Source organism: Scyliorhinus canicula, chromosome 4 (assembly GCF_902713615.1).
Source record: "Scyliorhinus canicula chromosome 4, sScyCan1.1, whole genome shotgun sequence".
NCBI classification, from domain to species: Eukaryota; Metazoa; Chordata; class Chondrichthyes; order Carcharhiniformes; family Scyliorhinidae; genus Scyliorhinus; species Scyliorhinus canicula.
In genome coordinates this window covers 221217194-221232739 of record NC_052149.1, presented here as the reverse complement: position 1 = coordinate 221232739, position 15546 = coordinate 221217194, and the positions used below count along the sequence as shown (strand labels likewise).

Below are 15546 nucleotides of genomic sequence, written 5' to 3'. Positions count from 1 at the left end.
ATGCCGCTTAGGGAAGGAAATCTGCCGTCCTTACTTGGTCTGGCTGACATGTGACTCCAGACCCACAGAAATGTGGTTGAGTCTAAAATGCCTCCTGACATGGCGTGGAGCAAGTCATTCACTTCAAGGGCAATTAAGGGATGGATGACAAATGCAGACTTTGCCAACGATGCCCACATCCCATGAAAGAATAAAAAAAGATTTATGTGGCACCTGTTAATAACAATATAATAATCTTTATTATTGTCACAAGTAGGCTTACATTAAACACTGCAATTAAGTTACTGTGAAAATCCCCGAGTCACCACACTCCGGTGCCTGTTCGGGCACACTGAGGGAGAATTCAGAATGTCCAATTCACCTTACAGCACATCATTCGGGACTTGTGTGAGGAAACCGGAGCACCCGGAGGAAACCCATGCAGATATGGGGAGAACGAGCAGACTCCACACAGACAGTGACCCAAGTGGGAATTGAATCCGGGACCTAGGCACTGTGAAGCAACAGTGCTAACTACTGTGCCGCCCTTCCCATCCACCTGCAAACTCAGATCAAAGCAAACACCCCTCCCCAGAAAACTCTACGTACTCCATTGCACTTCACATCTATTATATTCTTCAGTTCCATCCACTCAGAAGACTAAACTTTAAATGAAAAGGTTTAAATAGGAAACATTCCTACTCACTGTTAAGATGTCATAGTCCCCTGCTATGAATGTCGACTTAGATGACACCAGCCCAGATTTCGGATGAATGTTGAATTTTTTTTTCCTCATCGTTCTCAATGCTGTAGGTAACATCTGCATTTGGACCAATATCTCGGTCGGAAGCGATCACCTTGTAGATGGGCTCAGGCTCTGTGGAGCTGTTGCGTTCCAGCAGTCTAACATTATATAGGACTTCTGGGAACCTGGGAGCATTGTCATTTTCATCCAAAATTTCCACCATCACCTTTGCTGTGGATTGTCTCGGGGGAACACCGTTGTCACTGACAGTCACCTGTGAGGAAACAGAAAGAGCAAACTGTTCCCAACATTTCCAAATGTTGTTAAGATAGATGCAACCATCTCCCTGTATTGTCGCGAACCAATGCTGCTTTACAAGCTTCTTAGCTACGCTAATGAACAGAGAAAATCAATGGTAACATACCTTCTAATTCATATCCCCTCTCACCATCAAAATGGCACATGGGTGTATTTGGATTGCTTTAAGTGTTGGTATGGAAATAAAAACAATTGTCTTTGACTTTTCAGTGAGCATAGTATAGTATCAAGGCAATTTCATGATTTAAGGTTCCCCACAGGTGGGAAAAGGTGAAAAATCATAAACTAGATGTTCAGATTTTCTGTCAGAGACCATCTTGTCACCAAATCACACATTGTAAAACCAAGTGATTCTATGATAATGTTTCGAAGTGGGAATGTTTCCCGTTGTGAGATCAATGATTGGATTGGATTTGTTTCTTCTCACGTGTACCGAGGTACAGTGAAAAGTATTTTTCTGCGAGCAACTCAAACAGATCATTTCATATATGAAAAGAAAATAAATTAGATAATAGGGCAACTATTAGAAGGTTGTAACCATTAGAGGTTGTATATCCAAGCAAGAGAAAGTACACAAATCTATCAGAGCATTCAGCCGAAATCTTTTAACATAAGGAGGCCCAAACCTATCCCTCTTTTTTATGGGATAACAGACACAATAAGCTTTCTTGCAATTTAGGCGCAAGTGGGGAAAGAAAGCTGAGAACTCCATTCTGCCTTCACTCTCCCCACCAACTTGGCACGGCAGAAAGCTATCTGGGTGCAATTTTCTGAATTCACATTTTGTTACCATCACCTGAGGCATGGTTTTGTCAGAACAATCTATGCCTGTCCATATGAGGGACAATGTGTGACAAAACCAGGTGAATAAGAAAAACATGGAGCAGACCTTCACATTCTTGGCTGCTTGAGAGGCTTCATGTCCAGTATTCTGAGATAGAACCAGAGAATCATAGTATTCCTGCAGTGCAGAAGAAGGTCATTCTGCCCATCCAGTCTGCACCAATCCTCCGAAATCCCCCCCCCCCCCCCCCCCCCCCGCCTCAGCCCACTCCCCTGCCCTATCCCCGTCACCCTATAACCCCACCTAATCTGCACATGTTTGGACACTAAGGGTCAATTTTAGCATGGCCAAGGGTCAGCACGGTAGTGTCGCAGTGAGTAAGAGTCCTGCTCCAACAAAAATTAATGGCGGATGGTGCAAAACGGGTGGAGGAGGAGAGCCGGCCGTTTGTGGAAATACGAATCACGAAAATTGTGAATGTTCTGAATCTAGTCACTGCGCTGACGGTTACCTGCTTGATTTTCTACATTTTCCTCATGAAATAAATAATTTTTCTTTTAGATGTTAATCTCCTTCTTCTGAGTTCTCTGCCCAAGGGCTGGTCCGACCCACAGCAGCATGAACTCCACCACTGGGGACGGAGGCGGGACCCGAATCCACCCCCAACTGAAATGGGGGTCGATCCTCTTGCTGTTGACTCCATCTGATCTATACCAATGGTCCAGCCAAATTGGCCAAGGAGTCCAAGTTGTTGTTGTTGCTCGGAGCTATGGATAGTGATGGTCGTGGCTCCAATTTCTTTCCATTACATAGTTGACCAGGAATCCCCTGTGCTCTTACCATTGGCATTTGTCAGGAGGATTTCCAAGTTGATATTCAACCTGTTTGGCCTTGTTGTGAATGCATCTTCCTTGGCATTAAAGTCCTGGAGTGGGATTGTAATCTGAAGCTTGTAACTCAGAGGCAGGGTCTTTACCAACTGCACCACAAGATGTCCATTAGATATTAATATCAATTTCAAATATACAATGATGCACCTTTATATATGCAAAGGACGGAGCGAGTTGTCCAACTTGACCATTGTCTTGCTCTGACTGGGGGGGGGGGGGGGGGGGGTGGCCTCAGTTGTTGACCGCTAACCTGATGGTCTTATTCTACTCACCTCTAGGTTGTGTTCGGCTGTCTTTTCACGGTCAAGCTTACGCACTGTGGTAGTAATGAGACCTAGAATCAAAAAGAAGAAAGCAATTATTTGTAAAGATATATTGTAAAGACATAAGTAGAAATGATTTCAGTTAAGGGTACATATTTATGGGAGGTGCAATGAGATGAAACACGTTTAGCTGAATTAAGTTGAGTCCACCCTCTACCGTCCTCAATAGTTTTAAAATCTTAAAATGCCATGAAATGGTTTAGAAAGTAATCATATGTCCATGTCACTCTTATGGGGTGGATTTTACAGGATGTGAGTTATCCGTGCTCTCCAGACAGGAACGTGTGTCAGCATCACTCCGACCAGGGTCCTGGCTGCCTGGCAGCGATGATACACTGGGGACGTCCTTAATTGTATCGGCTGTACCTCCATCCGGGACAAAGTCCTGCCCGAGAGAGCTGTCGGCCAATCTGATTGACTAGGAGCACTGTAGTCCCAGCTCTGCTGAAATAGAGCCGTGGCCACTGCTGGGACGACAGGCAGTCCATGAAGATGAACAAATGGTGGATCCCAAACTTCAAGGGTGCAATTTAACTAAAAAAAAAGTGCTTTCTGGAGAGGATTAGTGAGGACCCCGCTAGCGAACTCTGTTTTGTTTCCGAGCTCCGGCAGTGAACATGTATGGCACTCCAATCTCTCAAGCCCCGACGCGACCCCCGAACCGCCCCCAACTCACCTGCTGGGGAGTCCCCAATTATTTTTTTTCCAATTAAGGCGCAATTTAGCGTGGCCAATCCACCTAATCTGCACATCTTTGGGTTGATGGGGTGAAACCCATGTAGACACGGGGAGAATGTGCAAACTCCACACGGACAGTGACCCAGGGCCGGGATTCGAACCCGGGTCCACAGCGCCATAGTCCCAATGCTAACCACTGTGCCACATGCCGCCCCGTTTCTATTCTAATTTTGACTTAAACGAGCAATACACGAGCAATATATGTATCCCATATCCATGGCTAAAGGAAAGGAATTTTCCATTAAACTAAAATCAGGAACTACTCCTATTCAATCTGTATCTTCAGTGAAAGTAAACATCTTTGTGCCTCACTCATGTCAAAATGGATATATATGTATTATTCTATGTTGCCACCATTTTTGAAAGGTTTGCTGTGGTCAATGTTTGATCTTCGCCTAATATATGCAAAAACCCTTGTACCTGGGACTGGGCTACTCCCATGACTTGCATTACTTGTAAGGCAGGGATGGATTGACTAATAGGCCTAAGTGCCAGTGAGGGCAAAAGAGAGAAGATGGGGAATAGGAAAAAGGACGTGGGGGAAGCTTGAGCGTTGACAGTGAACAAAGAAAGGGTCGCCGCCCAAAGGGCAAGAAAGAGATTGTCATAGAACCCCTACAGTGCGGAAGGAGGCCATTCGGCCCAACGCGACCCTTGGAAAGAGCACCATACTTAGGCCCACGCTCTATCCTGTAACCCAGTAACTCCACCTAACCTTTTGGATACCAAGGGACAATTTAGCATGGCCAATCCATCTAACCTGCACATCTTTGGACTGTGGGAGGAAACCCACGCAGACACGGGGAGAAAGTGTAAACTCCACACAGTCACCTGAGGCCGGAATTGAACCCGGGTCCCTGGGGCTGTGATGCAACAGTGCTAATCACAGCGCCACCATGTTGCCCATAAGGGCCGGGTTAAATTGTATGTATGTAAATGTACAGAATATAGTGAACAAACCCAGAGAACTGGAAACAGAAATTACTCTGGAGCATTTAACATAGTATTATTGACAGAAACTTGGCTCAAATTAGAACAGGACTGGATACTTAAATCCCGGGGCTATTAGGTTTTTAGGAGAAAGAGGGGTGGAGAGGTAAAAAGGGAGGAGGCTGTAGCAGTCTTGGTCAAAGGTAGTATTATGGTCCTTGAAATGAGATGCCATTCATGAATTAGAATCTATATGGTTGGAGATGAGAAACAGGAAGGGAGCAGTTACCTTGTTGGGTATTTATTATAGACCTCCAAATGCTGGGGAGGAAGTAGAAGAGAGCCTCCGAAAGAGAGTCCGTGCATAAGAGATTATGGAATCTGCGGGGCAAGTTGGGTTGTGACAGTTAGGATTTCAATTAAGCTTAAGTAGGGTGCTCTTTTAGGGCAGCATGGTGGCGCAGTGGGTTAGCCCTGCTGCCTCATGGTGCCGAGGTCCCAGGTTCGAATACGGCTCTGGATCACTGTCCATGTGGAGCTTGCATATTCTCCCCGTGTTTGCGTGGGTTTCACCACCACATCCTAAAAATGTGCAGGTTAGGTGGATTGGCCACGCTAAATTGCCCCTTAATTGGAAAAAAAATCATTGGGTACTCTAAATTTATTTTTTTTAAAGTAGGGTGCTCTTTCCAAGGACAAGTGCGGACTCGATGGACTGAATAGCCTCTTTCTGCACTGTAAGGGATTCTATGATTCTAAAATGGGAGAAGAATTGAGTGTGGGAGAAAGGCTTGCAGTGTGTGCAGGAGAACTTTCCGGAACTGTCCTACGAGAGAGAAAGCTGTGCAGGATCTGGTCCTAGGAAATGAGGCAGGCCAGGTGGAGAATGTCAGAGTGAGGAGCAGTTGGGAAATAGCAATCATAATATAATACGGTTCAATATGAAGTTGGAAAACAATAGAAATCTGTCACGGTTTAAGATCCCAGACTGAAAAGGGGCACATTTAAGGGTCTAAAAGTTGAACTGTAGCAGGTTGATTGGAAACGCATTTTGGTGGATGAAGCAGTGAATATAAAATGGGAGACATGAATAGGGTGCAAGCTGTGTACATACAGAGATAAATAAAGATTGTTAATCTAAAGCTAGAGTACAGTTATTGAGGAGAAAATAGGGAAGAAAAAAGAGGCATATGATACATGCAGGAATAATAGTAGCAATCGAAATCAGGAAGAGGGACGGCACAGTGGCACTGTGGTTATAACTACTGCTTCACGGCACTGAGGACTGGGGTTCGATCCCGGCCCCGGATCACTGGCTGTGTGGAGTTTGCACATTCTCCCCTTGTCTGCATGTGTCTCAACCCCCAACCCAAAGAAGTGCAGGATGGGAGGATTGGCAATACTAAATTGCCCCTTCATTGAAAAGAAATGGTACTCTAAATTTATTTTTAAAATCAGGAAGAGTATCTAAAATATAGGAGAGAGGCTAAGGCTGAAATAAGGAAGTCTAAGAGGAAGCATGAGGAAAGGGTGGCAGGCTACGTTAAAACAAACAGTAAAATGTTCTTCAAACATATTAATAGTAAAGGATTTGTGATGGATAGAGTGGGCCCAAAAAGGAAAAGCAGGATAAGCTGCTCACTGAAGCAGAGAGTATGGCAGAGATACGAAATGAGTACTTTGCGGGCGGCACGGTGGCGCAGTGGGTTAACCCTGTTGCCTCAAGGCGCCGATGTCCCAGGTTTGATCCCGGCTCTGGGTCACTGTCCATGGGGAGTTTGCACATTCTCCCCGCGTTTGTGTAGGTTTCGCCCCCTCAACCCGAAAAATGTGCAGGCTAGGTGGATTGGCTACGCTACAATTGGCCCTTAATTGGAAAAAATGAATTGGGCACTCTAAATTTTTTTTTTTTTTAATGAGTACTTTGCTTCTGTCTTTACCAAAACAGAATGCGGTGACAATGGCCAAGTTGAAAATGTGGGCGTTGAGCAACTGAGCAAAATAGCAATCGGTAAAGAAGAGGTGCTAAAAGGGCTGGCAGCACTCCATGTAGAGAAGTCACCAGGCCCGGATGGGACGTATCCTGGATTGCTGAAAGAGGTAAGGGAGTACATTACGGAGCCATTGAGAGAAATTTTCCGGGCCTCCCTGAAAGGATTAGTCCCGGGGGACTGGAGCATTTCAAATATGATGCCTTTGTTTATGAAAGGGGCAAAGGATAACACAGGAAACTACAGACCTGTCAGCTTGATATCAATAGTGGGAAAACTGGAGGCCATAACAAGGGATAAGCTAAATATTACACATAGAGAAAAATAAGTTAATACTAGACAGTCAACATGGCTTTGTTAAGGGCAGATCATGTCTGACAATTTTAATCGAGTTCTTTGACAAGGTGACACAGGCAGTAGATGAGGGTAGTATTATGGATGTTGGATGTTTAGACTTTCAGAAAGCATTTGATACGGTGCCACATGGCAGATTGGTTAGCAAATTAGAAATGTTTAGGATTGATGGGTCCTTGGCAGCATAGATTAGAAGTTGGCTAAGAGATAGGAAACAGAGGGTAGGTGGAGATGGGCATTTCTCAGTCTAGAGACAAGTTGAAAGTAGTGTTCCTCAGGTGTCACCGCAATTTTCAAGCTTCAAAATGGGGTCACAGTGGGAGAAGATTTGAGAAGCACTGTATAAGAAACGGCCATCGTTTTGTTTCCAAGAATACAATTTTCTAAGATATGGCCTTCAGTTAGCTCCATTTATCGCCAATGTCACTTTCCTGTTGCACTGCCCTCGATCATGCAATCTTTGGCCCAAGAAGCAGAGGTGGAATGATTGCAATCGTTTGTTGAAATAACTCACTGTGGGAAACAAGTGTTGACTGACCAACAGAGGTGAATCATAGTCCATCAGTGACCATCTTGATAAAAAGACAGGAGAAAACAAAATGGCGTGCTAAATGTCCAATGTAATCAGACCCCTCTGTCCACTCTGAACAAACATCTTACAATTTGGGAAATCTAAGAAAAAGAAACTTGCAAATATTCAGTGCTTCTCACATCCTCAAGGCAACCTTATTGCAAGGACAGTGAATGACCATGAATGTGACTATCTAAATGAATATTGTTGCTAGTCTGCATGTTGCCAAAATGAGTAATGAGTTCATTCAGGAAAGATTGAACAGTGTACCCTCCTCCTCTTCAAATATGGCCATGAGACCTTTAACATTCACCTAAATGAGTCATCCAGAGCCTCCGTTTCAGGTATCATTTGAAAGACAGGATCCCTGCAAAGGAGCATTACTACAGCAATACACCTAAACATCCATCCCGAGATTACATATTCAGTTCCTGGAACAGGACTAAACTCACAACTTTCTGACTCAGACAGAAACCTCCCAGTTGAACCAAACAAACTCACATTACTGCATGAAGCTTGAAAGACGTGCATTCATCTCGCGTCTTTCATGGCCTCAGGGCATCCTAAAATGCTTTGCAGCCAATTAAGTACTTTTTTCAAGCGGTGTCTCTGCTGTAATGTAGAAATTGTGGTAGCTAATTTGCATGCAACCGAGTCCCACAAACAGCAAAATGATCATCACAAGATCATTTGTTTCCACGATGTTGGTTGACCATTAATGTTGATCAGAATGCTGCAAATAACTCCCTCCCCCTTTTCATCGAAAATATTACTGTGGAATTTTTTACGCCCACGTAAGATTGCAGACTGGGCCTCGTTGAAACGTCGTCACCTCTGACAGTCCAACATTCCTTCTGTATTGGAGAGTCTACGCAGATTTTGCGCTCAAAATTCTGCGCCGTGGGTCTTTGAACCGAGAAAATTCTCAATCAGATATACAAACTGAGCAGTGTTTGACAATATATAGCCTACGCTAGCTGCATGTCAGAGCTAAATACTTAGTGAAAAATAGGTTACAAGCAATAAAGTGTGCAGATGGGTTTGTTGTTATTGCTACTTGATGCCATTTCCAGTCATGTCTAAACAGGGAGATGAAAATCAAATTGATGGTTTCTTTTTCCCATGCATTAATCTGTCCTTGCGCACTAGCTCCGGGCAATTTTAATAACACCCTACACAAACCAAAAGGAGAAAGAGAAATGAGTAACTGCTGTATCAAATTGACGTGGAAAATGTTTCAGTGGCAATAATACACTATGGCAGTGGAGCTGCATTTTTCTATCATGAAAGCTGCTTAGCTCAACCGCAAATGTCTGATTGCATCCTAAAGTTAGTCAAATTATTTACTAAAGAGCAACAAATTATTGAGGAAAGGAAGTATTTCAACATTTAGATGTATCGAAGCAAGAAATAGCTTGAACTGATAAATGTACCTCAGCCTTGAAGGAATTGCAATCAGACCTTTTGATAAATATAAATGATTTGGATATTGGAATCCTGTGTAAAATTTCAATAGTTACCCATGATACCAAACTTAGAGGTGCGGCAAACAATGAGGACATGGCAATGAACTGCAACAAGTTATAGGTAGGCTGGCAGAACAGGCAGACAAGGGGCAGATGGAATTTAACACTGAGAAGTGCTGCATTTTGGCAGAGGGGATAGGGAGTATAAACTTAACGGCACAGTTTTCAAGAGTAGGGTCAGAGGGAACTGGAGGCTCAATTGGATATGTCTTTGAAGGTGGCAGGAAAGATTGAGAGAGTAATTGGAAAACAATATAGGATCTTAGATCTTAGGCATCATAAATATGGGTATTCCTTGCAAAGGCTGGGAAGTTTTTCAGAACCTTTAAAGGCTATTGTTAGGCCACAACTAAAGTACAGATTTACCAGAAAGTTCCAGTGATGAGGGATTTCAACTACAAGGTGAGTTTACAGAAGCTTGGGTTGTGCTCCATGCAGCTAAGGAGGTTGGGGGGAAATTTGATTCTGGTGTACAACACTATGATAGGTTTGGATAACGTGGACAAAGGAACGCTGTTTTCATTAGATGATGGTACGAAGACTAGAGGACAAAGATTTAGGTGCTAGGCAAGAGCCAGAGATCAAATATGAGAAAGACCTTTTACTGACTGAGTGATAATGACCAGGAACTTGTTGCCTGTGAAGCTGGTGGAAAGGAAAAGGATCAATGAGTTCAAAAGGAAACTGGTTGGGGACTTGAGGGAAATAAATTTACAGCGCTACAGGAGAGCAGAACTAACTGGGTTAATCTGCAGAGCTGGGACAGTTCAATCGGCCCAATAACCTATTTCTGTGCTGCAAAGACTCAATGACTCTATGATTCCTGTGATGGAACACAGGAACATGGGATCAGACCTCGAAGCCTGTATGGCATTTAATTAGACCGCAGATCATAGCTGTTCTGCACCTTAATTCCATCTGCCCATCTTGCTGCCATGCTACTTCGTATCTTTGCTGAAAATAAATCTATCAATCCATTATGATGAATTATAGGGTTCTATCGAATCGTTGGTTCAGACTCAATAAGCTGAATGGCCCCCTTCTGCACCATAGGGATTTTATGATTCTATGATTCTTTCATTACAGCATCACTAATGGCACTATTATAGCATTCTTTGTATTATATAGGCTAATACACAGTATCTGATTAGCATATCACAGTTAAAATCCACCACTCTACAATTACATGAGGGGCTGGTTTAGCACAGTGGGCTAAACAGCTAGCTTGTCATGCAGAACAAGGTAGCAGCACGGGTTCAATTCCCGTACTGGCCTCCCCGATCAGTTGCCGGAATGTGGCGACTAGGGTTTTTTCACAGTAACTTAATTGAAGCCTACTTGTGACAATAAGCGATTATTATTCTTATTATAATTATGCCTAAAAACACTTCCTAGTAAGGCAGCACGGTGGCGCAGTGGTTAGCACTGCAGCCTCATGGTGCCGAGGACCAAGGTTCGATCCTGGCCCTGGGTCACTATCCATGTGGAGTTTGCATGTTCTCCCCATGTTTGCGTGGGTCTCACTCCCACAACCCAAAAGATGTCAGGATAGGCGGATTGGCCACGCTAAATTGTCCCTTTATTGGAAAATAAAAATAATTGGGTGCTCTAAATTTATTTTTTAAAGTCACTTCCTAGTGTATCACTTATACCATCCAGATCAGACCATCCTCAGACTTTCTCCTCAATCTGTGCCGACTTAACTGATTCCAATGGGGTAACAGCTGATGAGGGTTAAAAATAAATCAATTTTGGCTCCCATTTCTAATTGTTATCCCGTAAACGCTGATGGAAAGTACAAGATTTTCTTCAGCTTAGAAAGGAGAGTGGAAGCTAGGCTTCTACTTGCATTTCCAATTCTGTTGTAAAGCTTAGTCCATTTCTTCCTTGGATCACATTCGATACGCAGAGTGGGCGTCTGGCTGGATTTCAGCTTTCAAAAGCCAGCCCATTGCTGGAGAAGAGGGATTAGCAATGGTGTTGCGGCAGGATACCCATCGCAGTATCAGAAGAAAGACAGTAGATCTTCAAGGGGGTAGAAGAGACTGGAATATCATGTATACTTTTTATTTAAAGTGAATGCTGCAGACTTTTCAAGACTGTTGTCAGATTCAATATAGTGTAATTGCAGAGGAACTGTAGGCTACTAATAGGTCCCTCTATTAAAAATACAGTGACGCCAAGTCCCCAGGTAATTATTAATAGTAGGACTTATCAGTATCCTATAGATCCTCTGTCATTTATTTTTTTAATTTAGAGCACCCAATTCATTTTTTTTTTCCAATTAAGGGGCAATCTAGCGTGGCCAATTCACCTACCCTGCACATCTTTGGGTTGTGGGGGCGAAACCCACGGAAAACACGGGGAGAATGTGCAAACTCCACACAGACAGTGACCCAGGTTCGAACCTGGGATCTCGGCGCCGTCAGGCAGCAGTGCTAACCACTGCGCCACTGAGCTGCCCCCACAGATCCTCTGCCATGACACTATATTGAATTTTCTCAGTCAAATATTTCATATAAAACTGGGAGTTCTGACAATAAACTGGAGAACCTCTGATTGTGGCTTTAATAAGGACCGTCTGACCTGTGGCAAGACCAATAAACCAGGGGTTTCAAGAAATCATGAGCCCAACTAATGCAAAAGACATAAGACCAGAAATAGGCCTTTCAGCCCATCGAGTCTGTTCCGTCATTAAACTAGATCATGACTGAACTGATGTTATTATCCTTAACTCCACTTTCCCACCTTATCCCTACAATCTTTGATTCCCTCACTGATTAAAAATATAAGAAATATAAATATAAAAAGGAGCCATAACTAATGGAACGGAAAGAAGCAATGGCTTAGAGATGATAAAAGGAAAGGCAAGAATTGGGAAGAAAAAGAAGATGAAGAAAATGGAAAAGGAAGATGTGGTGCCAAATCACATCCAGATATTGGAGTAATTGACCAGAGTTCTGAGTTTCAGAAGTTTGGTGTTGACAACATTTCTCAACATTTGGGATGTTCTCAGCAAATATTATGATCAATTCACCTAGTTTTTGGAAAATATTCCAATCCATTAAATAAATTAAACCGTATAATATTCTGTTTGGAGAAAGCAAGTCTGCTTTTCCTTTCATAATTTCACCAATTAACCAATTTTCTTGTGGCAGACAATTAATTGCCATGTTGGTAGTTTTTTTCATTGACTCATGCACAGAGACGTCAGTAATTATGTAAATTATTCTGATTCATAAATCTGATAACAAGGCTCCTCAAACATTGGCAAGAATTGTTCTATACACACACGTTAGTTTCATAATTAGCCATATTAATTGATGCAAATTGTTCCAGTTTCAAATTCCAAATTAAGCTATTAAACAAAACAATAATTATAACCCATCTCAAAACATAATAAAGCATTCCAAAATCTGAAGATCCTAAATGATTTCACTATCTACACAGCACTTTAGGATGCCAAAAAGTCTCAAAGGGTTTCACATAATTAACTATATTTGAAATGGAGAGGCTGTTAGTATGTCGGCCAAAAGGGAAAGTAAATTACTAGCTTGAATACAGGCAGTGTTAAAAAGTTGCTTGACTTGATTTAGCTGGTGGTGCAAGGTAATGTTGCCCTGGGCAGAAAGATACTTCCAAAAACAATGGACAAGAAAAAGAATAGTTGGCCCATCAAACCTGCCCACACTCACATGGCTGTAGCATTGTGACTAGATACTTCCTATTCCCACACAATTCCATTCCTCCACAGACATTTACTGTAGAGTTATGATAGAAGGGGAATAAGACAGTCTCCTTCCTGTACTACTAGATCACGCAAATTGGAAGATACAGATTTGATTCGCTATTTTTGCAACATTAGCTGGTTCCAGCCAGGCCAGCAATTGGAAGCCAACAATTTACCTTTTCGGAAAAGCAATTCTCCTATCTCTAGTTATCTCTTAAGACACCTGCGAATTTTGTGTTCATGTCCATCTACACCCACAAGCATTTCTAACTTACTCATTGTAATATTCATCCTTTTCTCCATTATGGTCTTTAATTATAACAGGATCAAAATATACTTGAGGGTGAAGAAGGCCATCCTGAGTAATCCAGATGCTAATACCACTCCCCGAGTTTGCACATTCTCCCCGTCTGTGTGGGTCTCACCCCCACAACTCAAAGATGTGCAGGGCAAGTGGATTGGCCATGCTAAATTGCCCCTTAATTTGAAACATTAAAAAAAATACCACTTCCCAACACCTAGAACATAGAACATAGAACAGTACAGCACAGAACAGGCCCTTCGGCCCTCGATGTTGTGCCGAGCAATGATCACCCTACTCAAACCCACGTATCCACCCTATACTCGTAACCCAATAACCCCCCCCCCCCCCCCTTAACCATACTTTTTTAAGGACACTACGGGCAATTTAGCATGGCCAATCCACCTAACCCGCACATCTTTGGACTGTGGGAGGAAACCGGAGCACCCGGAGGAAACCCACGCACACACGGGGAGGACGTGCAGACTCCGCACAGACAGTGACCCAGCCGGGAATCGAACCTGGGACCCTGGAGCTGTGAAGCATTTATGCTAACCACCATGCTACTGTGCTGCAACGTTATTCCAAAACTCACAAACACAAAGCTCAGCTCAGACGGAAATGACGTGCTAGCCTTGATTAATTAATTAATGTTCTATGTTCTATTATAAAAAGCTTTCCTTTCTATGATCTTTGCTTTTCAATGTCTGTATGGTTATTTGGACTAGATTAAAATGCATTAGGTGGGGTAAAGCTTTGAAACTATCCATGAAGTGTCTAACTGACACTTTTTTAAGGTTGTAGGTGCAGCAGTTTATTTCAAAGAAAATTCCAGAAGAGATGTTTTTTTCACAACAATTTCAAGGCTTGCCATTGTTTTTATATGTCTTATTGGTTCTGTACATTGTATAATTGGTATGTGAGCTTAGGGGGCACCCAGGAGATATGGGAGATATGATGGGGGGAGAGGGGGGAAGGTGAGGGATAGAGGCCCCACCATTGGCCGGCACTAGATCTTCTGGTCCCGCCGCTGTCAACGAGATTTCCCGTTTTATGCCCCTACGTGCCATCGGGAAACCCATGGTACGCCATTGGTGAGACCAGAAGATCCAGTCAACGGGAATGGCTGGAAAATTCCAGTTAGTGTGTACAAGGGACCATTTTTATGGAGACAGGTCTGCTAGGTCAGGAAATGTCCCAACTCAAGCTTCCCACCTCATTCACGAAAATCCGGCCCATAGTCTCTCCAGTCTTTCCTCACAACTCAAGACTCTTGATACCACTCTGTAGATACCACTCTGATAGATCTTCTCAACACTGTCTCCAGCAATTGAATTTTCTCTTGTTTCTTGGTTAATAATTTGGACGTGGTATTTACGCTCTGGTCTGCCAACAGCACAAATACATTTTTTTTTGTACAAAATATATTGAGGTATATTTGGTTTTACAACAACAAAATAAACAATGTACATGAATCTATAAACATAGTGAAAAAGCCTTCTCTCTCCCTTACAGGTCCCACCTTTATTAACCTTTACTGCAAGCTAAAACTAACCCCCCCCCCCCCGCCCCGCCTTCTGCTGATGATTAATTTTCCGCAAATAAGTCGATGAACGGTTGCCACCTCCCCATGAACCCTAACACTGACGCTCTCATGGTGAACTTAATTTTCTCTAGACAGAGAAAGCTAGCCATGTCAGATAGCCAGGTCTCTGACTTTAGGGACTTTGAGTCCCTCCAAGCTAATATTATCCGTCTCCGGGCTACCAGGGAAGCAAAGGCCAGAACGTCTGCCTCTTTCTCCACCTGGATTCTGGGATCTTCGGACACCCCAAAATCGCCACCTCTGAACTCGGTGCCACCCTTGTTTTTAACACCGTGGACATGACATCTGCAAACCCCTGCCAAAATCCCCTAAGCTTCGGACATGCCCAGAACATGTGGACATAGTTCGCTGGTCCTTCCACACACTTTGCACACCTGTCTTCCACCCCAAAGAATCTGCTCGTCCGGGCCACTGTCATGTGAGCCCGATGAATGACCTTGAATTGTATCAGGCTGAGCCTGGCACATGTTGTGGACGCGTTGACTCTACTCAACGCGCCCGCCCATAGACCATCCTCTATCTCTCCTCCCAGCTCCTCCTCCCACTTGCGCTTTAGCTCCTCAGCCTGCGTCTCCTCTGACCCCATAAGTTCCTTGTAAATGTCCGAGACGCTCCCTTCTCCCACCCATCCTCTGGAAACTACCCTGTCCAGAATCCCCCTTGGTGGTCAGAGCGGGAAGGTTCAAACCGGTTTACGTAGGAAGTCCCGCACCTGCAGGTACCTGAATTTGTTTCCCCTCGCCAATCCAAACTTCTCCCC

The 15546-nt window shown here is 43.5% G+C and overlaps 1 protein-coding gene across 1 annotated transcript in view; it reads right to left on the bottom strand.

Annotated features, from left to right (window-relative positions):
* The window catches only part of fat2 (FAT atypical cadherin 2), a 176481-nt gene that overhangs the window by 87969 nt on the left and 72966 nt on the right, over nt 1–15546 (bottom strand). Inside the window, 3 exon segments of the mRNA XM_038796111.1 lie at nt 686–764; nt 766–998; nt 2989–3050. Coding sequence (XP_038652039.1) covers nt 686–764; nt 766–998; nt 2989–3050 — 374 coding nt within the window.